General features: G+C 60.0%; 3 protein-coding genes across 10 annotated transcripts; 1 reads left to right on the plus strand and 2 right to left on the minus strand.

The window, feature by feature from the left end:
* Positions 1-576: 576 nt before the first annotated feature.
* On the minus strand, positions 577-25,396 carry NAXE (NAD(P)HX epimerase). 2 transcript variants are annotated; one of them, XM_082703441.1, is made up of 6 exons: positions 25,189-25,396; positions 24,991-25,099; positions 24,783-24,893; positions 24,593-24,706; positions 23,594-23,741; positions 22,982-23,236 (listed from the first exon to the last, which is right to left on the minus strand). In XM_082703441.1, exons 1-6 carry the CDS (start codon positions 25,386-25,388, stop codon positions 23,034-23,036), a joined length of 885 nt encoding a protein of 294 aa, XP_082559567.1. In that variant the 5' UTR covers positions 25,389-25,396; the 3' UTR covers positions 22,982-23,033. The 2 variants fall into 2 exon arrangements, with proteins under 2 accessions (XP_082559568.1, XP_082559567.1); XM_082703442.1 differs by lacking the exons at positions 22,982-23,236; positions 23,594-23,741 and adding an exon at positions 577-658 and having other exon boundaries at positions 24,549-24,706.
* HAPLN2 (hyaluronan and proteoglycan link protein 2) lies at positions 2,917-7,438 on the minus strand. 2 transcript variants are annotated; one of them, XM_082702189.1, is made up of 6 exons: positions 7,347-7,438; positions 5,136-5,247; positions 4,567-4,920; positions 4,316-4,432; positions 4,007-4,189; positions 2,917-3,779 (listed from the first exon to the last, which is right to left on the minus strand). In XM_082702189.1, the coding sequence occupies exons 2-6, from the start codon at positions 5,221-5,223 to the stop codon at positions 3,499-3,501; spliced, it is 1,023 nt and encodes a 340-aa protein (XP_082558315.1). In that variant the 5' UTR covers positions 5,224-5,247; positions 7,347-7,438; the 3' UTR covers positions 2,917-3,498. The 2 variants fall into 2 exon arrangements, with proteins under 2 accessions (XP_082558315.1, XP_082558314.1); XM_082702188.1 differs by lacking the exon at positions 7,347-7,438 and adding an exon at positions 6,967-7,198.
* Positions 15,755-22,654, plus strand: GPATCH4 (G-patch domain containing 4). 6 transcript variants are annotated; one of them, XM_082703419.1, is made up of 9 exons: positions 16,494-16,561; positions 17,401-17,547; positions 18,746-18,881; positions 19,321-19,394; positions 19,497-19,589; positions 19,688-19,774; positions 21,006-21,097; positions 21,327-21,377; positions 21,568-22,654. In XM_082703419.1, exons 3-9 carry the CDS (start codon positions 18,803-18,805, stop codon positions 22,379-22,381), a joined length of 1,290 nt encoding a protein of 429 aa, XP_082559545.1. In that variant the 5' UTR covers positions 16,494-16,561; positions 17,401-17,547; positions 18,746-18,802; the 3' UTR covers positions 22,382-22,654. The 6 variants fall into 6 exon arrangements, with proteins under 6 accessions (XP_082559546.1, XP_082559545.1, XP_082559543.1 ...); XM_082703417.1 differs by having other exon boundaries at positions 16,503-16,561; positions 17,366-17,547; XM_082703421.1 differs by lacking the exon at positions 16,494-16,561 and having other exon boundaries at positions 17,370-17,547; positions 21,568-21,832; positions 21,863-22,654.
* Positions 25,397-26,442: the final 1,046 nt, after the last annotated feature.

Raw genomic sequence — 26,442 nt, forward strand, 5'->3', positions numbered from 1 at the left:
CATTTTGTGCTTCTACCGGAATGATGCATCTAGACAGTGATCCCCAGTAGCCATTAGATAAAAAGGTGAGGGTGTATGGGGTCAGATGGTGGGCACAGAAGGATACGTCCGCATCTTAATCCCTGAGACCTGTGAATGTTCACTCGTTTCGAAAAGGGTCTTTGGGATGTAACTCATTACATGAAAGTATTCCCAAAATTCAGTCATATCCTGGATTAGCCAGAGTGGGGGGCAAATCCAATGACAAGTGTCCTCAGGAAAGACAGAAGGCGAGGAGGCCCACACACGTGAAGAGGAGGAAGCAATGTGACCACAGACACAGAGAGAGGAGATATGTCCCCAGAGACACCAGAGAATGCTGGCCGCCACCAGAAGATGAAAGAAGCAAGGAGGCGTCCTCTTCAGAGTCTACACAGGGAGGGCTACGCCGCCAACACCAACTTGGACTTCTGGCCTCCAGACCCGTAGAAGAATACATTTCCGTTGCCTTAAAACACCACGTGGGGGGCAATCTGTCGCAACAGCCATAGGCAGCTGATACAACGGCGACATTTGCAATGAACGCGTCAGGCCGACGACAGAGTGTACCGGTCAGCCGCAGCGGCAACAACCAGACACCGTGTGCGTCCCGATGTGACGGAACAGGAGGCGCACGGTCCTACTCACGAAAGACTCCTGGGCAAACAGTGAATGTGTGTTTAATGAAACGTCTCAATATAATGGTGGGGGTCAGAGGGGGACAGAGGGGACAGAGAGGACAGAGGGGACAGAGAGGACAGAGGACAAATGACACGACAAGGTTACACTCAGCCGGATCTAGAATGGGGGAGACTCAGCAGGAGAACGACGCGGTTTCCTAAACAAACAAAACGGCACAGAAAACGTGAGGGTGGAAGGGATATGACTCTAAAAAATTAACGGGGGGCGGCCTGGGGGGTCAGTTAGTTGAGCCTCCAACTCTTGACTCAGGCTCGGGTCGGGATCTCAGCATCCCGAAGTGGAGCCCTGCCGGGGGCTTGCGAGGAGGCTCTGCGGTCGTCCAGGAGTCGGCCTGAGAGTCTCTCTCTGCCCCTCCCCCCGCCTGCGTGTGCTCACTCTCTCTCGCTCTCTCTAAACGAATAAACAAAATCTTTTAAAAAATAAATAAAAATTAGCCAAGAAAAATCCATCCAACAGAATGTACAGCCCTTACTTGGGATCCTGGTTTGGGCAAATCAGCTATAAAGTTATATTTTTTAGACAGTCAAGGAAAAGTGATCATGAAGTATGTATTAGATAATGTCCACTGGGGGAGATGGGTAATGGAGTTATGAATATTGTTTAAAGTCACTATATGTTAGAGATAGATAGTGAGAATTAAGAGGAAAAATAATGGGCTGTCTGAGATTTGCTTCAAAATACTCCAGCACAGGGACGCCTGGGTGGCTCAGGCAGTTAAGTGTCTGTTTTTGGCTCAGGTCGTGATCCCAGCGTTCTGGGATTGAGTCCCACATTGGGTTCTTTGATCAGTGGAAAGCCTGCTTCTCCCTGTGGCTGCCTCCCCCCACGGCTTGTACAGGTGTGCTCTCTCTCTCGGACAAATAAATAATTAAAATAAAAAAAAAATACTCCAGCACAAACACAAGTGAGCGAATTCAGAGCCCCCGAGGGCTCTGCTTCAAAACGGTCAGGCCTGGATACAGCGGTCCGCCCGCCGAGTCTCTCTCTGCGCAGGTTTACAGTCCTCCATGATTTAAAAAAAAAAAAAAAATTGTAATAGGAATGTGGAGAGTAGTTGTAAAAATTAGCAAGCTTTGTATTCATGGGTGAGAACACCAAGCTTTGCAGCCAGTGGAAGGGTCCTGGGGCCGGTTCCCATCTGGTCTCTGACAACGTCAGGGCATCGCGCCGAGGGAAAGCCATCTCCCTTCAGGGGAGCAGCTGAGCCCGGCATCGTGGCTTTCGGGGCTCTCACCGCAGACCTAGCACGCCAGGACTGGGAGAGGGAGGCGGCGGCCGCCCGCCTGTTCCGCGGGCTCGGCGGCCGGCCTGGGCGGGTGGAGCGGCGGCTGGTCCGGACGCGGCCGGGCTGCGGCGTCCCTGCCAGGCCGGAGTCGGCTTGCTCTCTGCTGCCCCCTGGCGGCTGCGCGAGGCCATGCAGGCGGTCCTAGAGAACGCGCGGTCCGCGGAACAGGCAGGTGTCCCCGGACGCGGCCCCTCACGCGGCCAAGGCCTTCCGCAGCGCTTCTTGCCTCCTCCTTCCGCTGCGGCGACTGGCAGCGCTCGAGGTGGCTGCTCCGCGGGCCCCGGCCCCTAAGCGGCTGGGATAAGGAGAACCGTGGCTGACCGCGAGGCCCCGGCCGCCCGAGGGAGGAGCTGCTGCAAGGCGCGGCCGTCCGGAGGCCAGTCCCGCAGGCTGCGGACAGCCGGGCCGTAGTCACCGTGGGTGATGTTGCCGCCACTGGCCCACAGTCACCGCCGACGGCTACAGTACCGGTGAGTGCGGCACGTGGCCCTGTCTCAGCGGCCCTCAGGGCAGACACTCGTACCCGGGGCCGAGGGTCGCTGAAGAAGCCCTTCGCCCAGATACGCGAAGCCCCACCGGCCGGACTCTCTTTGGCGACCACCGCAAGGGCCCGCCTGGACCTGCAGCCCGCGGCTTTGGGCGGTCCGTGCCCGGGGCTCCGGGAGCCCTTCGCGAGCGCGAGCTGGCCGCGGTGGACGGGCACCGCTGGAACGGACCCCGGACGAGCGAACGGACTCACGAGAACAACACGCAGCGTGAAAAGAAACGGAACAGAGTCCGCGCTTGTCTCTGCAGCGCCCGGCCTGACGCTGGTGCTCCGGGTCCGGTTCCGCGCCGCCCGCGGGGGCGCCCGTGCCGTCCGGTGCCCGCGCCGCGCTGGGCTGGGTGGCCCGGCTGCCCGGCCCCCCACCCCGCGCAGGGCCCGCTTCCCGTCAGCTGCGCGGTGGTTTGCGTTTCCTGCGCGGGGCGGGAGGCCGGCGGGGCCGTCTCGGTTGGTTCGGCCGCCTGCAGGCCTGCGGGGGCGGCGTGCGGCGGGAGTCCAGCCGCACGGTCTCGGCGGGCGCAGGGCGCCCTGCGTGGGGCTCGACACAACAGCACCCGCGTTCTCCAGCGGCTGCGCCTGCAGTGCGCCCTCCGCCGGTGGGGCCCCCGCCCCGCAACCCGCGCGGTCCGGCAGGCTCGCCCCGGAGGCAGAAGCCCCACCTCAGGCCGTGTCCCTTGGCGTGAGGTCGGCCGCCTGGGCCCCAGGCCGCCCCCGCCCCACGCCTCGACGTGAGAAGTCCTCGTGTTGCTGGGCTGGGGGACACAGCCGTCGCTTAACGCCCGGGGCGGCCGCGGGAGCGCTCGAGGTCCGCGGGATCCGCGCGTCCGAGGTCCCGCCGGGCGCCCCCACCTCCTCCCCCACGCCCGGCCTGGCGGAACCCCGGGACCCCCAGCCGTGGCGGGCTGCGGGAGGGGGGCGGCGGGAGGTCTCGCGCCCGGCCCGGGTCGCCCTACTCCGAGTAGCAGTAGGTCCCGAAGGCCGCCTGCTGGGCTCGCGGGAAGCCGAAGCTGCGCACGCCGGGGTCGGGGAGGCCCCCGCAGCGCGGCCGCGGCGACGTGATGGGGAAGCGCACGCTGCCGTCCGCCAGCCAGCCGCCGTCGCACTGGTCCAGCCCCGAGAACTTCCAGGCGGCGTAGAGGTGCCCGACCTTGGCCACCGTGGCCCCGCGTCGCCGGCACGCCGCGTGCGCTTCGGACAGCGTCAGCCGCCCGGGCACGAAGAACACGTGGCCTGCGGAGCGGGGCGCGTCACCACCGCAGCAGGCGTGCGGGGGCCGGGGAGAGCCTGGCGGGCGCGGGGACCGAGGGCACCACGCGCGGTCTCCACGGCGAGTCCGGGTCCCCTCCGGCCGCGCGCATGTCGCTCCGCGCCGGCCTCTCCAGACCGTCCCCACGACCCCTTCCGACGCGCGGCTCTTATCCCCGCCCCGCCGGCCGCCTGCCTCCCCGCGCCCTCACCTGCCGTCATCGAAGTGAAGCAGAAGGCGTCGTAGCGGTCGCGCTTCCGGTCGCGGGGCCCGTAGCTGCGGATCCCCGGCCGCCCCCGGCCGCCGCACGGGGCGCGCGCCGTGAGCACCGGGTAGCGCACCGAGCCCTCGAGCAGCCAGCCCGCGTTGCACCAGTCCAGGCCCTCGGTCCACGCTGGCGGGCAGGGGGAGACGGGGTCGGGGGTTAGAGGGGTCCCAGCAGACGCCGGACCACAGCTCGCCCCCGCGGGGCCGGGCACATCCCGGAGAGGCCTGGGCGGTGCCCGGCTCGGCCGCTCACCCTGGTACAGCTGGGCGTAGGTGGCCAGACGCCCGTCCTGCTCCTCGCACGCTTGTTTCGCCTCGTAGTAATTAAACTGGTACCGGCCCCGGCTCGGCTGGTACGGAAACACCACTCCTGGGGGGGGGGGGAGGCGGACGGGAGAGAGGGCTGGGGGACCCCGGCGGCGGGCGGGGGCAGTCCTGGGAGACCCGAGCTGGGGCGGCCACAGCCCAGCAGAAGAGGAGGGGGCGGGGAACCCAAGGCCTCACCCTCCAGGCGCAGCGTCAGCGCCACGCTCTCGTCCTCCATGCCGTTGATGAGTTCACAGCGGTACCTGCCCTCGTCCTCCAGGCGCACGCCCTCGATGACTAGGGAGGCGTCCAGCCGGTGCCCCCTCCGCATCCTGGCGCGCCCCCCCAGGGGCCCGTAGCCCCGGGCGTGCAGGCCGTTGGTGATGAGGATCAGCGTTTCCCGGAGCTCCCCGGGCTCCACTTTGCTCCAGCGGACCTTGTAGCTGGGAGGCGAGGTGCCCAGGACGCAGGGCAGCGTGGCCGTGGCCCCACGATGAGAGTGAATGACCTCGTGGATGGGGGGCAGGAGGTAGTGGGGACCGGGGTGGGGTGCTGAGCAGAGGGGGCCACAGTGGCAGGAACCCCTTGACCCCCACCGCAAGTGCCCATCCAGACCCTAGACCCCAGACTCCTCCAACGCTCCCCTTCATTCCACACTTAGCGATGGCCCTCCCTGGGCACCTCCAACAGCTGCCCCATCCACTTTCCCTACACCTGAAGCCTCTCCCCGACCGGTCCCCAAATTCTGGGCAGGGCTGAGGTCTTACCTGCGTCCCCCAGGGCTTCGTGGAGGATGGCGAAGGCCCAAGGGAGAAGGAAGTGGCAGAGTGTTGGGAGACTGAGCGGACCTGACATGATGGCGAGTCAGCCCAGCGCTGTCTGTAGGGCACAAAGAGCACAAGCAGACGGCATTTCTTGGGACTAGAAATAGGAGGAGGGAGCAGGGTTGGAGATGGACGATCCCATCCATCCGGGATCCTTCAGAAGGGACTGTCCCGCTGGAAAGCATGGGGACAGAGCAGGGGGCTGAAGGGGGCAAATGGAAGGTGATGGGGGAAGGGACAGTGGCAAACTCCCTTCCCCCAGGCCTCCAGGGCCATCCCTCTTTTGCCCCTCCACGGCCTCCCTGCCCTTCCCCCTCCCAGGGGCTACTTCCCGAGTCTGGCCACCCAGATGGCCGCTGCAGTCTCTCTCTTCTCCCAGCACCGTTCTCCAACAGAGCCAGCCCAAACGTGATCTTGTCTCTCTCCTGCTTAACACACTGGCTCTTTTTACCCTAGGGACAAGGTCTGGGCTCCTAACCTTGGCTACCAGGGCCCTCTGGGATCCCCCCCCCCCCGCCTCCCGTGCCCTCAGCACTGTGTTCCAGACACCTTGGACTTCTGGCTCCAAGAGAGTCTGAATTCGCTCTCACTTCCTTCTCCTGGGCGTCACTGTGGGCCTCACCTCCTCTGGGAAACCCTTCCTCTTCCCTCGCTGGCCGCACTGTAGTGTGCTGTGACCTGCTCTACTGGGCCCCCTGCTTCACCGGTCTGGCCCCCATTCTTGGAAGTACTTTTATTAGCGACTGAGCTAGCAGTGTGGGTTTGAGAGTGATACCTGGGCATGTGTGGGCTGTATCAGGGAGGTGTCCAGTGGTTAAAAAGCTAGAGCACTAATACCAAAAACAGCTGTCTATTTCAGTAGTAGATTTCCCCCCTTCTTTTTCTTTTCTTTATTTTATTAAGTAGGCTCCTTGCCCAGTGTGGGGCTCGAACTCATGACCCTGAAATCAAGAGTCGCAGGCTCTATGGACCGCCAGCCAGGTGCCCTGATTTTTTCCCCTTATTGTTATCTGTTCTTTATCAACTTGGCCATTTTTTAAAAATTGGACTGAGGACACCTTTAGCCTGGCTTTACTCGTTTCCTAACCCCTATTCCTCCAAGTGCTAATTGCATGACTTCCAACACGTTATTTACTTCTCTCTGCCTCGGTGTCCTCAGCAGTAAACATGCCGATAGCAGTTCCCATCTATCTCATCAAAGGAACATGCTAGAATTCTTAAAATCGTGCCCAGTATAGAGTAAGTTCCATGTTTGTGTTAGCCTTTATCTGCAGCACCCAGGACAGTTTCTGGCACACAGTAGGTGCTAAATAAATGTGTGTGCTTGTTAATGAATGAGTCCCCGCTAAGGATTCTGGGAAGGAGAGCTGGACCGTGGGAACAGCCGGAAGCCAGGGGGCTGAGCCCCTCCTCCTTCAAATGAAGGCCAGGCCCCACTTGCGCTTGCAAGGGAGAACTGGGGACTGCGTGCAGAGGGCTTCCCGGGGCCTGGAGGGGAAGTACCTGGGCTGGGAACCCACCGGGAGACCCACGTGAGACCGCCCCAGCATTTGTCCCGTGTATCCTGTATTTAGGTGGGAATGATTACAGGTCCCCCCTTACACCTGTTCAAAGGTGCACACATTGTAGGGAGCAGTGAGGTCGCACAGCCAGGAAGAGGACGGCAGGCTCACGCTCCTCCTGGTCTGTGTTTGTGTGTTTCTAAGCAGGCACACACATACCCTCTTTGTAGCCCTTGCAGAGAATTTGAGAGCCAACAGCCCCCAGCGCCTACCTGTTAGAAGCTGGTCTCTTCACAGAGATGGGAGAGGCAGGGACTGGCTGCTTTTTGTCCTGCTCCAGGAAGACGTTCCAGTGAAGGCGTTGCGGGACCCCTGGCAGGTCCAGGCACCTTCGAGCCCCGGGACTTGGGCACCCGATCAGCAGGGCTGCTCCTTGTGCTTCTGCCCTGATCTCCCAGGAGCAGCTAAGGTGCCAAGAACTTGTCCACCTGCCAGTCCACTAAGCTAGGCTAGGTGACTGGTGTCCAGCCTGTGACTTGGACCTTTCTCTGCACGGCTCACTGTCCTGGGCCTGGGGAGGATGTGGGGCTTGGGATTGGGGCTGGGGACCCCCAGAGAGGTTGGAATGAAGGAGGCACCCAGGAAGGATTACCTGGAGGAATGTGGAGGGTGGGGTGCCTCGTTTCTTCTAGATGCTCTCGGCCTGGAGAAGGAGCAGATGGAATGGTGGCTATGAAGACGTTGGGCCGCTGTGTGTGAGGATGAACTGCGGATGAGCTCACAGACCACGGTCAAGATCCCGTCTCTGCACTTCCACACGGGCCAGTTGAAGCAGCAGCCCCGCCCCTCGTCCCACAGAGCCCTCACCTCTGTCCTCCAGAACCTGGGTGCGCATCGCCTGCAGGGAGAGGCTCTCAAGGTGGGAAGCAGACTTCCAGCGGACCTCTAGCGGCTTCCAGAAATCCCAACCCCTTCTGTACAGCCCCCTGTCTGTCCGTCTGTCCTTTCCTTCTCTGGCCCCACCCCATCGGAAGCACAATTTCCCATTGTCTCTGTCTTTCCCCCTATTGTTGGATAACAGGGGCCCTTTCTTCATCCTGCAGGCAATGGCAACAAAATGCCAGCAGCTGGGGATGTGGGATGCAGGACCGGCTGGCACACACCACCGGAAAAGGGGCCTGGGTCGGAGCAGGATCAGAACAGGATAGACATCCCCAGGGCAAAGAGACGGGGTGGGGGCGCTGTTGGTGAGGAGGTTGAAATGGGTCCCTTCTGTCCCCAAGCTTCAAGCTTCGGGAGGGATTTGGTGTGAGGCTGGGGATGGCGGGACTCGGCGGAGGACAGAGCACGTGGTTGGAACTGCAGTGGGAGAGAGGGCAGGTTGGCAACAAGGAGGGGCTTCGGTGCCTGGGAGGAAAAAATGGGAATTTCTGAGAAGGACTTTGAAAAGCTCGCCAGAAGAGAGGTCAGCTTATTTGTCCCGCCTCCTCTTAGTGTAAATTCTTAAGAGAAGGGAGGTCCTTAACCTCCCTGAGTGGGAACACAGTCTCCAGTCTGCCCTAGAGTCTACACTCCCACGGAATTCACAGTCGGTGTTCAGACCTTTCTGTCGAGGCATAATTTACATTCGGGGACACAGATCTTACATAGACAGCTCAGTAATATTTACACCCGTACACACCATGGAACTAACCCCCGAGATCAACATATGGAATCTTTCTTTTTTTTATTTTAATTTTTTAAAAGATTTTTATTTATTTATTTGACAGAGAGAGATCACAAGTAGGCAGAGAGGCAGGCAGAGAGGGGGAGGAAGCAGGCTCCTGCTGAGCAGAGAGCCCGACGTGGGACTCGATCCCAGGACCCTGAGATCATGACCTGAGCCGAAGGCAGCGGCTTAACCCACTGAGCCACCCAGGCGTCCAACATATGGAATATTTCTAAAGATTTTTTTATTGGGCACCCCGGGTGGCTCAGTCGGTGAACCGTCTGCCTTCGGCTCAGTCCTGTTGAGCACGGAGCCCAGCAAGAGATCAGGACCTGAGCTGAAACCAAGAGTCAGACGCTTAACTGGCTGAGCCCCCCAGGAGCCCCTTATGTAGAACATTTCAACACCCAGAATAAGCGTGTTTCTTTTGCCGTCCGTGCAGAGGCTGGGAATAACCTTGTGGCAAAGGTTCTCGCTTCCAATCCCCTCTTGCCTCTTCTCTCTCCACCCAGCAATCCCGGGTCAGTAGTTTGAGTCCTTGAGATCAGGTGCTTTCGGAACCGGGCGGGAGGGGAGGGCCTGAGGACACCTGGCTTCTTCAGGCGCCTGAAAAAGAGGAGGAGCCGCTGGGAAGGGCACAAACCCACAGGGAAGGCAGCTGCGGAGTCAAGCCTGGAACTTGCTGCCGTGCCCACTCATCCCCTTGGGCGCCTCTCCCGGATCCTCCCAGTCCCGGAGCTGCAGGGTTTTCCGCAGGGGCCGAACAGGGGCCCACCCCACCTGCTCAGGTTCCTCTGGGGATTGACGGACTCTCTTAGGAGATGCGGTCAGCACTGCTTCCAGCACTGTTCCTGGGTCCCCCCCACCCCCCCAGAGGAGAGAAGACAAACAGCCCCTGTCTCGGGCCGGGACGCCCTGATCCCGCGCATCTGACTGGCCTCCACCCAACAAACAGCCTCCCGCAGAGAGCCCCCGCCCCCAGGCCAGCCTCCGCCCTGGGCTCACCCCCACCCTCTCTTCTGCCCGTTTGCTTCTGAACCCGGGTCTGGAAGTCTCAGGTATGTGAGCCCATGAAAGGCTGAGCGCAGACGGGAGGTGGGCCTGGCACTATCCCACAGAGGCAGAAAAACCCTTTGTGGATGGGGTGGGGAAGGAACCGGGGGGGGGGGGGGGTGGACCAGGAATGAATGTGTGGGGAACATTCCCGGTTCCCCCAAGGCTCAGCTCAGCAGGGAGGTAGCTGCTGGGCTTGCCCTTCTGAGGGGAGGGCCTTGCCACTGCTGCTCCCAGCTGGGCTGGGCACAAGCGCGGAGTCCTGACTTCTCTTCCTCTAACGCCCGGACTCGGCCTCCAGCCACCAGGCAGGGTCAGCTGGTGAACCTTCTTGATCCCGGCTGGTGGTGAGCGGCTCCCAGTTTCCTCTTGAGACCGCTGCATGGGGGGTGGGGAATGTTGGCAAGATGGCCTTTTAGGGGGTTGAGGGAGAGGCTGGGGTGGCTGGCAGGGGCCTCTCTCCTCCTTGTGAAGTTCACACACGGCCACCTCCCTGCCTCCCCGAGGGAGAGGTCCCTCGCCTTCTCCTCCCTGCAAGCCCCAGGCCACGCTTATTTCTGGCCGGGGCTGGGGTGCCCTGTGGGGCTGGACTCCAGCATCACTGCAGGTCGATGGGGGGGTGAGGGGAGGACGTCAGCCTTTAGGAAAAGCATGCCCCCCCGCCCCTCCCTCTCACTCCCTCTAGTCCCGTCTCTGTGCCCAGCATGAGGACTCACCCCTGTGCCTCAGGTGCCCCCACGGAGCCTTGGCAGGAGACTGTGCCTCATTTCCGGGGGTCCCACCCTGCCTGGAGGTCCTGGGCAGAGCCCCCTGTCTTGGCCGTCCCTCCAGCCCCTTTACTTGAGGCTCCCCAGCAGTGGGCGTCAGCATGCCCACCTCGGGACTGAGCAGGACCTCCAAACGGAGCTGCACAGGTCCAGATGGGGGCATGGGCTGGCTGTGCCGGCAGCTTCCTCCCACCTGCAAAGTCTCAGAGGACTGGAATGGGGGGGGGGACGCCTTGTCCTCATCCCAAGCGGGCCAACGTTCAGCTTTATCAACCACCTCTATTCTGAGAGTATGATGGGGGGGGGGGCAGGGGGCACTTAGGGCACCCTAAGATCATGACCTGAGCTGAAATGAAGAATCCTTTGCTGGCTGAGCCAGCCAGGTGCCCCTTGTTCTTTTTCAGTGCAGTTGAGACGGTATCCCACAAGCCGTTCCCTACTTTGCTCTTCCCGCCTGATAAGACGCGCTGAGCCTCTGCTCCAGGAGCACCTGCCGCGCGCGCGCTCGTTCCCTTCTGCGCCTGCGCGGCAGGCTCGGGTCTGAAGGGCCGCTGGTGGAGGGTCGCGGCGCCGCAGGTCTGGGACAACTCGCTGGACATCCTGGGAGGGGGACCCAAAAACAAAAGCAAAACATGATCCGTTAGCTTTCCCAGGCACCAGGTACGTTCCAGGAATCTGGACATGGAAATGTGAAGATGAAGCCGAAATGAATTTTTTTCAACTCGAAGTCAACTTGCATTGTTTCTTTTAAGCCTGATTGCAGGAGGATGTAGCAATAGTGTATCCGTTTATTTAATATGGTTGATTTGATACATGATAACTTATTTAATATACTTAATTGTAAACAATTTAACAAACATAAAAAAACACTAGAAAGTGAAAATCTCCCTCAGTCCCACCACACAGAGTAGACGTCGACGTTTTGGTGTCTGTCCTTCCGAACACTCCGGAACCGGGCGCGCGGCGTTCGGAGCCTTGACGGCCGCGGGGACGTGCACTGCGCCCGAGGGCCGGCAGGGGGCGCGGGGGAGCCGGCGGCGCGCGGGGCCGCGGGGGCTCGGAGGGGCGGGGGCGGGCGCGGGGCGGGCGCGGGGGCTCGGAGGGGCGGGGGCGGGCGCGGGGGCTCGGAGGGGCGGGCGCGGGGGCGGGCGCGGGGGCTCGGAGGGGCAGGCGCGGGGCCGCGGGGGCTCGGAGGGGCGGGCGCGGGCGCGGGGGCAGGGCGGGGGGCGGACGCGGGGGCGGGCACGGGGCGGGGCCCGGGTGCCGCTTCCTCCCGCGCCTCGGCTCGGATCCCGCTTCTCTGCTCCGCGCCGGTCCCTGAGCACGCGCTCGGAGTTGCACCCATCTGCTGTTTTACCCTTTTTCCGGATGAAACAGTTTCCGCTCGTTGCGGGAGAAGCCGGTGGCTCCTCCGCCAAGCATCTGACTCTTGGTTTCAGCGCAGGGTCCTGGGACAGAGCCCGCACGGGGTCCCCGCTCAGTGCGGAGTGGGTGTGAGACTCCCTCTCCCTCTGCCCCTCCAGCTCCTGCTCTCTCTCTCTCAAATAAATAAGTAGATCTTAAATTTTTTTGAAACTCAGGGGAAAGGTACAAAGAGGAGGAAACGCTTACCTGTAATCCCTTCACCCGGGAATCACCGCACGTAACAGGTTAGAGTTCTTCCCGCATAGTGTGCCTACGCGCTTTTTAAAGATATAATTCACATATAACATTCACCCTTTTAAAGTATAATCCAGTCATTTTTAGGATATTCATGAATTTAACCCCCACCACGGTCTAATTCCAGAACTCATCAATGCAAAAAGAAGCCCCGCACCCAGATCAGTCACTCCCCACCGCCCCTCCCAAACTGCCCTGTGCCTGTGGATTGCCTATCCCGGCATGTATGTGACCTTGGTCTCTGGTTTCTTAAACGTGACAAGTTTCCAAGTTTTCTCACGTTGTAGTGTGCCCCAGGGCTCCACTCCTTTTGAGGGGCAAGTAACATTCCATTATGTGCCTCTGCTGTGTTTCCTTATCTATCCCAGTTGATAGACATACGGGTTGCTTCCACTTTCTGAGTGTTTTAAATAACGCTTCTGTTAACATTGATGTACAAGTTTGTACAGGCATGTGTTTTCGGTTCTCTTTGGGTGCACACGCAGGAGCGGGACCATGCGTCCTACGGTAATTCTGTTTAACTTTCTCAGAAACTCTCAACCCCTTTTCCAGGACAGCTGCTCCATGTCACAGTCCCACCAGCAAGACATGATTTTTCCACATTTTTCCCACCTCTTCTCCAACCTGTGTCATTACCCTTTAAAAACTTACACTTATCCTAGTAGGTGTGAAATGCGAGCCCACTGTGGTTTTCATTTGCATTTCCCTGGTGACTAATAAGGTTGGGCATCTTTTCATGAGCTAATTTGCCATTTGTAGATCTTCTCTGGAGAAACGTGTTTTCAAATCCCCTGTCCATTTTTAAATTGTTCTGTCTTTTTATTGTTGAGTTTTAAGAACTCTTTATATATTCTGGATATTAGAACCTTATCAGACATAGGATTTGCAAATATCTTCTCCCATTCTGTTAATGTCTTTTAATTTCCTATTTTTAAAAAAAGATTTTGACAGAGAGAGAGACATCGAGAAAGGGAACACAAGCAGGGGCAGTGGGAGAGGGAGAGGCAGACTCCCCGCTGAGCAGAGAGCACGATGCGATGCGGGCTGGATCTCAGGACCCGGGGATCATGACCTGAGCAGAAGGCAGACGCTTAACCAACGGAGCCACGCAAGCGTCCCTGTCTTTGAATTTCCTGATAGTGTCCTTTGCATTCTTGTTCCAAGCTAATTGCCCCTAAGTGTATGGGTCGCTGTCTGGACTCTGAATTCTATTTCATCGGTCTGTACACCTATCCTATGCCGGAACCACACTCTTGAACTGTGGCTATGTAGTAAATGTTGAATTAGTGAAGCATTAGTCCTTTGATTTTGTTTGCTTGAGAATGTTTTGGCAATTCTGGGCCCCTTGAATTTCCCTGTGAATTTTAAGATCGGCTTGTCAATTTATGCAAAAAAGCTAGCTGGGATTCTGATGGAGATTGTATGGAATCTGGAGACCAATTTGGAGAGTATCGTGACCTGAAACATTAGTAAGTCTTCCCATCCGTGAACACTGACAGTTTTCCATTCACTTAGATTTTCCTTCATTTCTTTCAGGGACATTTGTAGTTTTCGTGTGCAGGTCTTCACTTGTTATATTTTATTAAATTCTTGAGTGTTTTATTCCTTCCAACGCTATTATGTATGGATTTTTTCTTAATTTTTTTAAAGATTTTATTTATTTATTTGATAGACGGAGATCACAAGTAGGCAGAGAGGCAGGCAGAGAGAGAGAGGAGGAAGCAGGCTCCCCGCTGAGCAGAGAGCCCGATGTGGGGCTCAATCCCAGGACCCTGGGACCATGACCTGAGCCGAAGGCAGAAGCTTTAACCCACTGAGCCACCCAGGCGCCCCTGTGTATGGATTTTTAACAGGGATGAGCCCTCACCATACGGGTACCATTGTGTATCTGCTTTTTTCCCTTTATTTATATCACAGATATTTACCCCGAGTTATCAAAAGTCCTTCTTCGACATCCTTTTTTAATGGCTAAATATTAGTCCACTTATGGTTACACTGATTTATTTAGCCATTCTTCTCTTGTGAGATACTTAGGTTCTTAACAATTTTTCCATTTTTAAGAGTATATGCAGTATTTCTGTGCATCGTGTTATCTGCATATCAGACCACGTACATAGTCGCGACAGTCGTGTGCCTTTTCTGTCCTATTGGCCTTTATTCCCACCTTGTGAGGAGGCGTGAGACCATGCAACTTGCGACTCCTTGAGGCCCATTTCTCTTGCAATCCCAGGGCCCGGCCTGCACCCTCAAGGGAGGCTCCTTCAGAAAGCTCCTCCCCGGGGCCCTGCACTGAGGCCCCAGGACTGTGTCCCTACCTGGCCAGAGCTCTAAGTGACATAAAGTCTTGGTAACTTGCTATATTATGGGAAGCCACGCAGAAGCTTGAGATATGAGCCAAACCAGGCCCTGACTTGTGCCTCCCTGACATTAAGGGGTTAAGCAACCTCAGCAATGGAAAGGTTGAGTAGCGCTGAAAAAGGGTCTGTGCTAGGAGTCTCATGATCGCCTAGGTGACTACCCATTGGGGTTTATCAGGAACGGGACAATGCAGGCCTAAGTCCTAAACCCACGACTGGACCTTGCTGTTCTTGCATGGGCCGTAAAATGCACCTGGCGCCCTTCTTCAGTCCCTTCATCAAGGGAAGCTTGGGAAATAGGGAACTTTTCTATAAGTAAGCAACACGCTGGCGGCAGGATGTCTGCGTGTTTAACCGAAGGGAACTGGTAAACAGGAGCCTGGAGAAACTCCTTTTGGTATGTGGCGGGTGGTTAGTCTCCCCTAAGTGTTTCTGCTTTCTATATAATCGTGCACACTTCGTAATAAAGTTGGCACTGCTTGGACATCATCCACTGTGTCCCTCCTGTCCCCATCTCCTTACGCCTCGTCTTCGTGTCACCGTCCTCTTACCCTCTCGACCCTGGTCGTGGTGTCGCGCCGGCCGCGACACTATATCCCGGCAAGGCAGTGAGGCCCAGCAGGACAAGGGCTGGACACCCTTATACGACCAGCCCTCGGTCTACAGAAGATGCTTAATAATTCTGGAACGAGTGAGTCAGGCAGAACAAGTTGCTCACCTCCCTAGGCCAGACTAGGAACCCTGAGTCAGACAACCGTGGCCACGAGGTTTGGGGCGTGGCCTGCAAAGTGGGCCGCACACAAACTGTGAGCCCACAAACTGTGCGCCTTGAGATTGCCTCATTCCGGCACTTTCAAACCTCTGCCATGACCACAGTAGGATACAGGACATTGGCTGGGTGGAGGGGACAGAGAGATGGAGGCAGACGTGGTGGAAACTGAAGCCGGGTTGTGGAGCTCCCTCAGCAGCCCCCAATACCACAGGCCGAGTTTGTAAAAATGACTGAACTAGTCCGGTCTTCTAATTTTACAGACCAGGGAAAGGGTGCTTTTAAGTGACTTGTTCAAGGTCTCACGACCAGTGGTGGAAAGGGGAAAGGACTCAGACACGCCTCCCCTTCACAGGACCTTCCCCAACTCCAGCCGCCTCTGAGCGGCTTCCAAGCATCCCGCATCCCTGATGCCGTGGAATTAGGAATTTCACTAAGCAAGACCCACCACGGTTTAACGTCCCTGTGTCCCCAGGGAGCATTCTTACACCAAGCAGGGCTGGGCGCCCGGCGGCTCAGTTGGTTAAGCCTCAGACTCTCCATCTGGGCTCAGGCCACGATCTCAGGGCCCTGAGAGGGAGCCCCAGGCTGCAGGTGCTGGGCGTGGAGCCTGCTTGGGGTTCTCTCTCCCTCTGCCCCTCCCCCCCAATAAGTAAACTAATAAAAGTAAAGTTGTTTACGGGGAAAATTTGATGAACTGCGATAAACGGAGCCACGTGACAAAGCTCTGCCGGGAGATGCTGGTTTTCTCCGCGGTTCCTGGCGGAGGAGGGCGCCTGTCACCGTGAACACCGCGACCGGGAGCGGGGGTCAGCGGCCGGCGGCTGCGGAGCCCCGGCAGTTCGTGCGGTCGGCGCCCGTGCAGCTGCTCCGGCCGAGCTCTCCGCCTCGGCGACGGCTGCTCCGAGGGGCCGCCAGCCCCGCGCGCGATCGGGTCCGCCTCTAGCTCCGCGCCCCCCGCCCCGCTCCGGGCCCGCGTCTCTCCCGCAGCTTCGCATCAACGGTTCCGACCCGGCAGGTGCCCGCAAGGGCCTGGTGAGCCTACGGACACCCCGGACGACTGCCCCGGAGGCTGAGCATTCGCCCCCGCAAGCCGCCCCCGAGGGGCGCCCCGCTCAGGCCGCCCGTGCGCGCCCCGCGCTTCCCTCCCCGTCTCTGGGCGCGGGACTGGCGCGGCGTCGCTGCCAAAGCTGTTCTCGGCGTCCCGCGGGCGGATCAGGACGAGCCCCTCGGCCGCCCCCGGGCTGCAGGTCGGCCGGAAGCGGAACACGCCGAACCCCGGAGAGGACGCGCGCGGGCCCGTTTCCGCGGCAACCGGACAGGTAAGAGAAACGCCCCGCAGCCGGCCTCGCGGGCGGCGGCGTCTCTATGGTGCGGGCGGCGCCTCTATGGTGCGGGCGGGCGCCTCTATGGTGCGGGCGGGCGTCTCTATGGTGCGGGCGGGCGTCTCTATGGTGCGGGCGGCCTAGAGAGGCCGGCCTGCAGCTTCCGGGAAGATGGCGGCGCGCAGCCCGGAGGACGCACGTGTTCGCGCGGAGGGGCCCGGCGCTGACGGTAAGCGGCGACCGCCTCCGGACGGTGGCGGTCGGAGGCGGGCTCGGGAGTGAAGGCGGAGTCAGGACAGTAGCCGCACCGGGTGGAGCTGCAGCAGGAGAGACGAGAGACCGGGGAGGGGGACCTGTGGACCGCGGTCTGAAGAGTGACCCCGGCCGCTTTAACGTGAGAAAACTCGGGTTGACCCGAGAGCAGGTGGTTCCCGACGCGCGCTCGCAGCCTTCGCGACCCTGCGGCCTGGGGCCTCGTAGCTTCCGTCCGCAGTGTCCGCGGCCGGTCGGTCAAGCCCCCGGGCCGCACCGGCTGAGCGCGTTCACGCCGGCCTTGAGCGCGCGGGGTCAGAGAACGACGGCCGGCGCCGATTCAGGGCGTGCGGTTTCCGGTGACCGGGCGGTCAGCCGTAGGCCAGGGAGCGCAGACGGCTCCGCGAGGCCGAGGGGTCGTTCACACCAGTTCTGGGATCCTGGATCCTCTACTTGTCGGCTGTTGGGTTTGGGCAAGGAATGAACGTCCCTGCGATTCGTGTGTTTGCAAATGTGGGTAATAACCCGTCCTGGTAGGTCGGTGCGAGGGTGAAGAAGATGGTCCGTGTAAAGCGGTCAGCAGGCTGGCGTCGAGGAAAGGACAGTGTCAGGTGTTAACTGTTGTTTCTACCAAAATCCGGGGGCTGATGGATCCGGGATGCCTTCCGGGAGGAGGCCGGCTTTGGAGGCCGGCTTAAAGGCCCCAGTGTTCGAATTTTACTTTCCTTATAAATTCAAGAGCCATTTCTTCGCCCCCCGCTTTTCTGTCGGGACTCTCAAGGAATCGGGGTTTTGGGTAATCGCCCCTCACAGTAGAACCGTGAACAGAAGTGGAAGTCATCCTGAATTTGCCGCTCTTTAGTCCCGGAGCCGGTGTCCTGACCTGCGCCGAAGGCAGACGCTTAACGGACTGAGCCAGGAAGGCGCCTTATAATAAATTATCTTTATACAACTTAACTTTCAGTGAGTCAGCAGTGGTGGCCCTAAGTTTTGTGTGTCTTGTGTGATAAGCCAGCCTGACCATTTCAGAGGCAGATTTAGTGTATAAGCCGGATAATGCCATTATCTGGTTCCAAACGGAGGAGCACCTGTGCGACTATAAAGAAATGCTGCTGGTAACTGTGGCGTGGTAGGAAGAGGCCACGTTGGAGGCAGGTAGGCAGCTTGGGCTTGTTTTCCAGCTCCCCTCTCTTCCCTAGCTCTGTGACCCAGGCTTTGTTTTCTTTGTAAATTAAAGATGTTAGCCACCCACAGGACGATCAGCATTAAATAAGATACAACAACAATACATGGAATCAACCTGTTATGTATGAAATGCTCAGTAAAGGCACCCTTCGTCTTTTTTTTTTTTTTTTTAAGATTTTATTTATTTATTTGACAGACCACAAGTAGGCAGAGGGGCAGGCAGAGAGAGAGAGGGAAGCAGGCTCCCTGCTGAGCAGAGAGCCCGATGCGGGGCTGGATCCCAGGACCCCGAGATCACGACCCGAGCCGAAGGCAGAAGCTTAACCCACTGAGCCACCCAGGGGCCTCAAGGGTACCCTTCCTAAGCTAGAGTTTCAAAAAGGGTGTTGCAGCAAGATTGAAGACGGGCAGCGAGAAAGAGTCACGGAGCCCCCACACTTGAGAGTATCGTGAGTGCTGGAGCGTGATTGTGAGATACGGCTCCCTTCAGTATTCTCACGACTCAGGCTAAAGATCCCTTATTGCTTTGGTTTTGTGTGGCAGTGAGTTGCAGGGGCTGTCACCACGTGGCGGGAAAGAGCGGGACTCCAAGGGCGGGACTCCAAGGGCGGGCCGTCTGGCTGAGTTGCTACACATCCTAGCTGTGTGACCCAGAGCAAGTCACACTTTCTCTTTGTAAAGGAGGAATGCTATTTTCCCGGATGGAACGTTCCAGAACGCCTCCTGAGCTGGAGAATTAAATGAAGTAATCACGTGATGAGCAGTCTGTAAACTTAGGTGTTACTAGTTACACCAATCCTGCTTGACTTGTGGACATGCTGATGATCTCTCTGGGGTCAGACAGGAGCCCCTCCCCCCCAGCAAAGACCAGGCCTTCTTCCTCTGTCTCTGCCCCAAGTTCAGAAAAGAATTTTGAGGAGAGCAGTCAGGCTGGAGCTGATAGATGATTTGGGCGCTTTCTCCTTTTCTCTTGAAGGGGTGATGACGGCGTCTTCTCCTGTGAGGGACTGAGAATCGGGACTCTTGTCTCACCATGAGCATCACCCCAGAGGTCAAGAGTCATGGGATGAAGTTTGCTGAGAAACAGCTGCTGAAGCATGGATGGACGCAAGGTCAGCCCTGGGGGGCCCCTCCACGTCCCCCCTGCTCCCTGCTCGAGCCCAGGGGAGCAGCTTCCTCCTGGGCCATCCATAAGTAGTCCGTTCAGCTGGAGGGGGAAAGCCAGTTTAAAGGGAAATTGCAGAAGAAAATTTCTGACTTTTCCAGAAAAGGGGTGAGTGGAAGAAATGTGACCGCGGGTCGTGAGAAAGAAGTGTTTGGGAGGTCTGGGGGGGAGTACGGGTCGCGGCCTCTGTCCTGAAACAATCACGAGGGAGAGACGGCTCGGGCGCAGACAAAGGCAGGGACACTGCATGGAGAGGCGCCGGAAGGAGGGGGACTGGAGGGTGTCCCCAGTGCTCCGTGTGCGTTGTGACAAGGAGTGGCATGTGTTCGTGCTGTGAGGGCTTGGGGCAGGCGGCACAATAAACCGGGTCACTCACTGTCCCGCAGGCAAAGGCCTGGGCCGGAAGGAGAATGGCATCACCCAGGCCCTCAAGGTGACCCTGAAGCAGGACACTCGTGGGGTAAGGCTGGGCGGGCTGAGGGAGGTCTGTGTGGCTGGAGAAGGGGACCCCAGGGACAGAGCAGGGACAGGTCCTCGGAGTTCATACTTCTCCCTCTGGCAGGTGGGACATGACCCTGCCAAGGAGTTCACAGACCACTGGTGGAATGAGCTGTTCAACAGGACTGCAGCCGGCCTGGTTGTGGAAACCGGGCAGGTACGGGGAGCTGATCGATGGGCGAGTGGACGTGGAGGTCTGGGACGTGTGGGGTGAGGGGCACACCACGTCCCCCACTCACTGGTACCTCCCCACAGGATGGAGTACGGCTAAGGCATCTCTCTAAGGAGACCACCCGTTGTAGTCAACCCAAGCCCAACATGCTGTATCAGAAGTTTGTGAAGGTGCGAGGGGCTCGGGTCCATCCTTTTTCCTTCCCTGGTCCCCTCGGCCTGAACCGTTGCTTCACATGCCTCCTTCGCTCTTCTAGAACTATCCTAACATTGTCAGACATCACTTGCTTAGATAGCAGAGCCGCGACCAGAATTAGACTTTCAGGTCCCATGGGCCTGGGGATGGGGCCTGGGTGGTGGGGCACGGGCAGCCGCCAGAGCAGGGCAGGAGGGGAGGTCCAGTGCAGAGGACTTAGAAGCCAGAGGAGACCCGACAGGTTATCTGACCCCATCCCACTCGCACTCCCGGTCCACGGCCACCTGGTGCATACTAGGGCTCTCCGTGTTCTGCAGCAAGCCTTCCCGTTTCTCCCCATCCCCGAGGCCTTCCTGCCGGCACAGCCTCCTACCCAGACCCCACCCGGTCTCACTGCCCAGCCCAGTCAGTTCACTGCCACAGCGGCCAGAGCACTCTCGTAACGCCTTGCACTGGGGCTCTGGCTCGTCCCTGACCGCGGATGACCGTCCTGATGTTGTCTGGCTCCCCGGGCCCTGCGGTCTTGTCCTGCTCTTACCGTTCTCGGGCCTCTGCCCTTGGGACAGGATCAGATTCTTTTGAAGGTGCCGCCTTCCACCTGCAGGTTTCTGCACGTGCTGGTCCCACTTGCGGCCGTTAGCGCGCCCTGCTGCCTTTCCCCCTTCACCTGCCCACTTGCGGTGGTCGTCGAGAGCTCACAGAGTTCCCGAAATGTCCCCAAACCCTGAAGTCGGAGCAGTATCCCTCCTCCAGCACAGGCAGCACTTGTGTTCTGTCCTCCACCCCCCGCATCGGCTCTTCTGGGCCAACTGGTCTCCTGCCTGTTCGGCTCCTGTCCCAGCCCGTTGGCCCAGAGTAGGTTCTCAGTCTTAGTTACAAGCACTGCGGGCAGGCGTGGGGAAGGGTGGTGAGCAGCACCATGGGATGACATCAGGGGACACCAGGACCCAGTGTCCACCCGTGAGTGGGTGCCCAGAGCCCACCAGTGGGCTCCACCGCCGCCACCCCTACCCTGGCAGCCCACCTCCTGCTAGGGTGGAGGTACGCTGTGGCCCCCCCCTCCGTGGGTCTCCAGGGAGCTGTGTTGGGGCCTGGCAGATCGGCACCTGTGGCTGCCTGTTCTGGGTGGGGGGGCTTCCGGGAGGGAAGAGGGGTTGGCAGTGGTGTTGAGGGGGCTTTGTCCACCCCCATGATCGCTCCTTCTAGACGGCCACACTGACGTCAAGTGGGGAGAAGCCAGACAAGGACTTGGAGAGTCACAGTGATGACGACAACCAGGGACCCAAGCCTCCGAAGATGTGAGACCTCATTTTAGTGCTGGGGGCGTGTGGGAGGACAGAAAGGGCCAAGTCTCAGGCCTGACTGGGCTTCTTCGGGTGGAACTATGTCACACTAATCTTTGCTTCCCCTGCACCTAGAAAGTGCCAGGTCCTGAACAGGGACTCCGTGTTGAAGGGAGGTTTCGGAGGGCAGGAGAGGTCAGGCCTTTGCACGAGCTGTTTGTGATTCCTCATCTCCCCCCAACAGTCTGACCGATGAGATGCTGCTGCAGGCCTGCGAAGGGCGCACGGCACACAAGTAAGTGGCGGTCAGCTCCTTGGGGTCCCTTCTTTCCTCCCCATCGCAAGCCCTGTGGGGTGGCCTCTTCTGTACGCTTCTCACCCCAGGGAGGGGTCCCCCGCCTCCCCCCACCAGCGCTGCCTGCACCCGCAAGGACCAGGCCTGTTCACCCCGTACCTCGCTTTGAGCCGGGCCCTGTCTGTTTCAGGGCCGCTCGTCTCGGGATCACCATGAAGGCTAAGCTTGCCCGGTTGGAGGCCCAGGAGCAGGCGTTCCTGGCTCGTCTCAAAGGCCAGGACCCTGGGACGCCTCACCTACAGTCTGAGAGCAAGCCCCCCAAAAAAAAGAAGAAGAAAAAGAAGCAGAAGGAGAGAGATGCCATAGCAACAGCCAGGGGAGCAGAAGAAGAGTGTGGGGGAGACGCGAGCCAGGCTGACGGGAGAGGCAGGGAGAAGACCAGACAGAAGCCAGAAGCAGTGGTGGCAGAGGAGCAGGAGGGAGCGGCGGTGGGGGATGCGGACAGGGGGGCCGCACGGGCGAGTGGACCCGGAGAGCAGGAGAGCAGGGAACGAGCTGATGAGCGCCACAGGAAGAGAAAGAGGAGGCAGCACCGCGCAGAGGAGCCGGGAGTCCCAGATGGAGGGGCCGGAAGTCAGGAGGCTGAAGCCAGTGCTGGGACAGAGCAGGCAGAGAGCGGCACATGTGCCAAGCTGCGGCGCAGACACAAGAGACGGCGGCGGCCGGAGGAGGGGGACGTGCACGCAGAGGACGCGGTGCAGGGGGCTGCTGTGGACGGTGGGGCCCGGGAAGCAGCAAGCAGAGTGCACAGGGAGGGGAAGAGCAGGAAAAGCAAGAAGAGAAGACCACGGCCTCAGGAGGAGGAGGAGGATGTAAGGGATGAAGGGGATGAGGAGGGCGGCGGAACTCGGGAGGCCGGGAGCGGGGCTCGCACCGGCCCAGGCAGCCGCGGCGAGCGGAGGCCGCGGGGACGAGCTGCTGCAGTCGGCGATGACGGAGAGTGAGACAGAAGCAGAACAGACTGTGAAGGTCAGGCCCGTGTGGGGCTCCATGAACCCCCTTCTGAGGAGCTGCGGACTCGGACCCGAGTTGACCAGGTCTCCTGTGCCCTCCGGAGGGGGAGGCGGACCAGTGAACTCCAGCTGCTCAGAGCCGGGTGTGGGCAGCGTCCCCTGAAGCTTCTAACCCAGAGAGGGAGAGCTCGGGCTGCGGGCAGACAGGGCCGCTGCAGACGCAGGCCGCCGGCCCCCCAGACTAGAGTAAACCACTCTGTGCCAGCCTGTGTGAGCTTCCTGCTTCTCCACTCCCAGCCGGGGAACCTCTGAATACAGATCAGGGGTTCCTTGGAAGCCTCCAAAGAAATTCCTTCTGTTCACCTCCCATAGTCTCGCCACCCTGCTGAGTGGGAGGGGAAAGCTCAGAGAACCTCACTTGGGAGCTTGCTCAGCCTCTGGAAGTCCCTGTTTGTTGCACCCAAACGCCCCAGCTGCCTCCCTGGCCGGTTCTGACCCCAAGGAGAGGTGGCCCCGTGTCTGCCAGGTCGCACTCTGGCTCCCGCCGCCCGTCACCCATTACTGCCAGGAAGGCTCCCCAGATTCCGCGGGTCGGGAGGGGGCCACAAAGTCTTTATTGGGAGGAACGGCCGCCTGGCCCCCCTTACTGCAGACGGTAGACACACTCGGTGTCGGGGTAAGGCGGCAGATTCAGCTGGTACTTCTTTTCCAGAGCAGGTGGCACAAAGCGACCCCCCAGGTAGTGGTAGCGCCCAGTGAACTGGGTGGCCGACTTTTTGGGTGCTGTCAGGGAGATGAGCAAGTCTGGCTGGATCCCTCCGGAGTTCCCCTTCTCCACGTCCCATCCTGAGGAGAGGATGGTATTCAGGGAAAGCGGACGAGATCTGTCCCTCTTCGTGCCCTGCTCTACCCCTGTCCTGGAGTGGGAGGCCCGTGTCCCTGCTTGAGGAACCTGCATTACATCCTTGAAGCTCCATGGCCTCCTGGGCTTTGGTTGCTTGGATCCAACACATACGGGCAGTAGTCCTCAGCTCTGCTCCCTGGCCCTTTTGTGGGCCCACAAAGCTGTGTTCTGCCCCTTCAGACCAGCTTTAAGCTTGGTCTGAGCCTTGGGTCAAGAAGGAGGATGCCTAGGTGCCTGTCTCAGGGCAGGGTCCCACCCCAGTCCCCGCCCCCGCTCCCCAGCTTCCTCGGACCCAGCACCTGAGGGGATGTCGATGCTCGCGATGGGCACCGTGAGCCCATTCAGGACACTCAGGATGCTGCGGAACGGCTCCCGGACATCGCCTTTGAAGCTGAAGCCAAAGATGGCGTCCACGACCAGCTCGTACAGTTCGTCGATCAGCATGGGCTGTGGGGGGCAGGAAGGGGAGCACGTCACAGCCCGCAGCCACAGGGGGCCCTTGGTGGGAGACTGCTGTGCCTTGCATGCACCACTCACAGAGGCACAACTAATGTCACTGATTTAGGAGGCATCTCGGGCCTAGTGCAAGCTGGTCACTGATTAGGCCAAGCTGAGCTTGCCCAGACAGGTCAGTTCTGAGGGCCTGCCGGACCCTGGGGAGGTACAGGGGGGACGGCCTGAGGCCAGAAGTCAGGACAAGCCTTTTTTTTTTTTTTTTTAAGATTTTATTTATTTATCAGAGAGAGCGCGAGCACAGGCAGACAGAATGGCAGGCAGAGGCAGAGGGAGAAGCAGGCTCCCCACCGAGCAAGGAGCCCGATGCGGGACTCGATCCCAGGACTCTGGGATCATGACCTGAGCCGAAGGCAGCTGCTTAACCCACTGAGCCACCCAGGCGTCCCAGGACAAGCCTTTTCTGCACCATCCCAGTCTCTTCCGCTGTTGTGCTCTTGAATGTGTTAAAAGCAAAGTTCTCACTTCCCACCCCTAGTCTGTAGACTAAAGGAGGGGGTTTAGGATGAGGCAGTTCACTGCTTACAGGTCCTGACTTCAGCGGGAGAGCACTGACCGGGGAAGTGAAGGGAGAGGGGCTTCGGGGAAGGGGCAGGAGGGCACTGACGGAGCATGTCCACTGGCAGGGGCTCCCCCTACTCAAACAGCCCAGATCGGCACCCCCGCCCCCGCCTGCACGGAGTCCACCCTCCAGAGAGATCAGCGAGCGAGCTGGGCCCGGGAACAGGAGGAGCAGGACACCGGCGGTGTCTGGGGAAGGGGAGGACCCCACTGGAGCCACCTACCTCCGAGGGCATTTCACCAAGGAAAGGGATTTCCATTTTCTGACACTGGGTCACCAGCGCTGTGAAGAGCGGCTTGTTCGGCCTTTTGGGGTAGTAAATGGTTGGCTGGTAGCCCTGGAGGAAAGGAGAAGGGTCGTCCGAGCCCGGGTCCCGGAAGCCCCGCCGCCCGGGTCCTCGCCCACACACTCACGAAGAGCTTGAGGTGCCGCGCGCAGACCAGACCGTCTCCTCCGTTATTCCCGGGCCCGCAGATGACCAGGACGGCGGGGGGGCTCCGGGACATGGACTTGGGGGGATAGGCCTGGAGGCGGGGTCAGAGGGCAGTCAGGGGCGCTGGGCGGCCTCGCGCCAGCCCGGCCCGCTGTCCCCCGCCACTCGGCGGTGCCCAGGCCGCTGACCTTGGCGATGGCCGTGGCGCAGCTCAGCCCGGCCAGCTCCATTAGTTGGTCCACGCTGAACTGGTACTCGTTGAACAGCTCCTCGTCCACCGCCTGGGCCTCCTCCTGGCTGCGGACACCCCCAGCCTCAGTCCCGGCGCCCCGCGCGCGGCCCGTCCCCGCTCCCGCCCCCCGCGAGCCCGCCCCGGCCTCGCCTACCTCAGGTACTTCACCGCCGGGCTCGCCATGCCCGCCGACTCCCCGGGGCCGCCCGAGCGCGGCCGCCGCGTCCCCCACCACGCGGGCCCCGCACGGCAGGCGCCGGCCTGGCCCGGGACGCGCCGCAGATGGGAGCCGGCGGCCAGCAGCCCGAGCCCCAGCAGCGCCCGCAGCGCGGACATGGAGCTCGCCCGGCGCATGTGCGGCGCCGGCTCCACCCCCCCGGAGGCGGGGCCGCTGGGTCGCCCCGCCCACCCCCCGCGGACGCGGGGCCGCGCAGGCCGGGGGGCGGGTCCGCGCTGCGCGCAAAGTGCGTAGTGTTGGGTCGTCGGTGGCGGGGCGGGCAGCCCGGGGTCCTGCCCTAGCACTGCCGGGCTGAGTGGACGGGGCCCGCCGGTGTCCGCATCCCGTGAGTTCCCGCTGCGACGGTGCGGGCACTCGCTAGGCCGGCCCGGAGCTCGGCTCCTCGCCGGCGCGGCCGGCGGTGCCCCGCTCCGCTGGCCGCGCGCGCTGCACGGTCCCTGCTAGAGGCACAGGCGCGGGTGGGAAGGGAGCCGGGCTTCGTTCAGGAAGCGGCGACCTGGGAGCAGGGAGGACCGGTACCCCAGGGCCAGCCTTCAGTCCGAGCGAGCCTGGAGCGTCTGAAAGGGGGGAGCGCCAGAAGTGGGGGCTCGGTGCGGGAGAAGCCGGTGCCCGGGCGGTGAGCCGCTCGTAAACACAAACCCCCCCAGGCCTAGTGTTCCCCGGAGTCCTTTCGCGCCCTTTCGGAAAGGGGGTGTCCTGCTGCAGACCAAGGGACTTAGGTCAGCAAGCAAGGAGCACAGAGGCTTGAAAGTTAACCCCAAGGCCGTGTGGAGTGCTGTTGGCGGTGAGGTTTGGGACCCCTGTCCCAACCACATTAGCTGCCCCTGCCCACCTCTGCTTGCCAGCACGGCGCGCTCCGCTTCCCTGATACTCAGCATTTACCCGCTTTATCAAGGTAGATAATACCTATGGTGGGGCACCTGCCGGCTCTGTGGGAGGAACGAACCGCCGGTGATCTCCAGGTCATGAGGGTGTAAAGATCACATTTATTTATTTATTTATTTATTTATTTATTTATTATTTGACAGACAGAGATCACAAGTAGGCAGAGAGGGAGGAGGAAGCAGGCTCCCTGCTGAGCAGAGAGCCCAATGCGGGGCTCAATTCGAGGACCCCGGGATCATGACCTGAGCGGAAGGCAGAGGCTTATCCCACTGAGCCACCCAGGCG

The sequence above is a fragment of the Mustela nivalis genome, assembly GCF_964662115.1.
Source record: "Mustela nivalis genome assembly, chromosome: 16".
NCBI classification, from domain to species: domain Eukaryota; kingdom Metazoa; phylum Chordata; class Mammalia; order Carnivora; family Mustelidae; genus Mustela; species Mustela nivalis.

What these genes read in the sequence shown, in the direction of transcription:
- HAPLN2 (XM_082702189.1), bottom strand. Translation starts at nt 5,223, where the DNA reads ATGTCAGGTCCGCTCAGTCTCCCAACACTCTGCCACTTCCTTCTCCCT. An exon ending in CGAAGCCCTGGGGGACGCAG is followed by an intron (nt 4,921 to 5,135) that starts GTAAGACCTCAG and finishes CCCTCTGCTCAG; the next exon opens with CACCCCACCCCGGTCCCCAC. An exon ending in CTTCACTTCGATGACGGCAG is followed by an intron (nt 3,780 to 4,006) that starts GTGAGGGCGCGG and finishes CCCGCTCCGCAG; the next exon opens with GCCACGTGTTCTTCGTGCCC.
- GPATCH4 (XM_082703420.1), top strand. Translation starts at nt 18,803, where the DNA reads ATGAGCATCACCCCAGAGGTCAAGAGTCATGGGATGAAGTTTGCTGAG. An exon ending in TGAAGCAGGACACTCGTGGG is followed by an intron (nt 19,395 to 19,496) that starts GTAAGGCTGGGC and finishes TCCCTCTGGCAG; the next exon opens with GTGGGACATGACCCTGCCAA. An exon ending in GGACCCAAGCCTCCGAAGAT is followed by an intron (nt 21,098 to 21,326) that starts GTGAGACCTCAT and finishes TCCCCCCAACAG; the next exon opens with TCTGACCGATGAGATGCTGC.
- NAXE (XM_082703441.1), bottom strand. Translation starts at nt 25,388, where the DNA reads ATGCGCCGGGCGAGCTCCATGTCCGCGCTGCGGGCGCTGCTGGGGCTC. An exon ending in CGCGGCACCTCAAGCTCTTC is followed by an intron (nt 24,707 to 24,782) that starts GTGAGTGTGTGG and finishes CCTTTCCTCCAG; the next exon opens with GGCTACCAGCCAACCATTTA. An exon ending in GAGCATCGACATCCCCTCAG is followed by an intron (nt 23,237 to 23,593) that starts GTGCTGGGTCCG and finishes TCCTCTCCTCAG; the next exon opens with GATGGGACGTGGAGAAGGGG.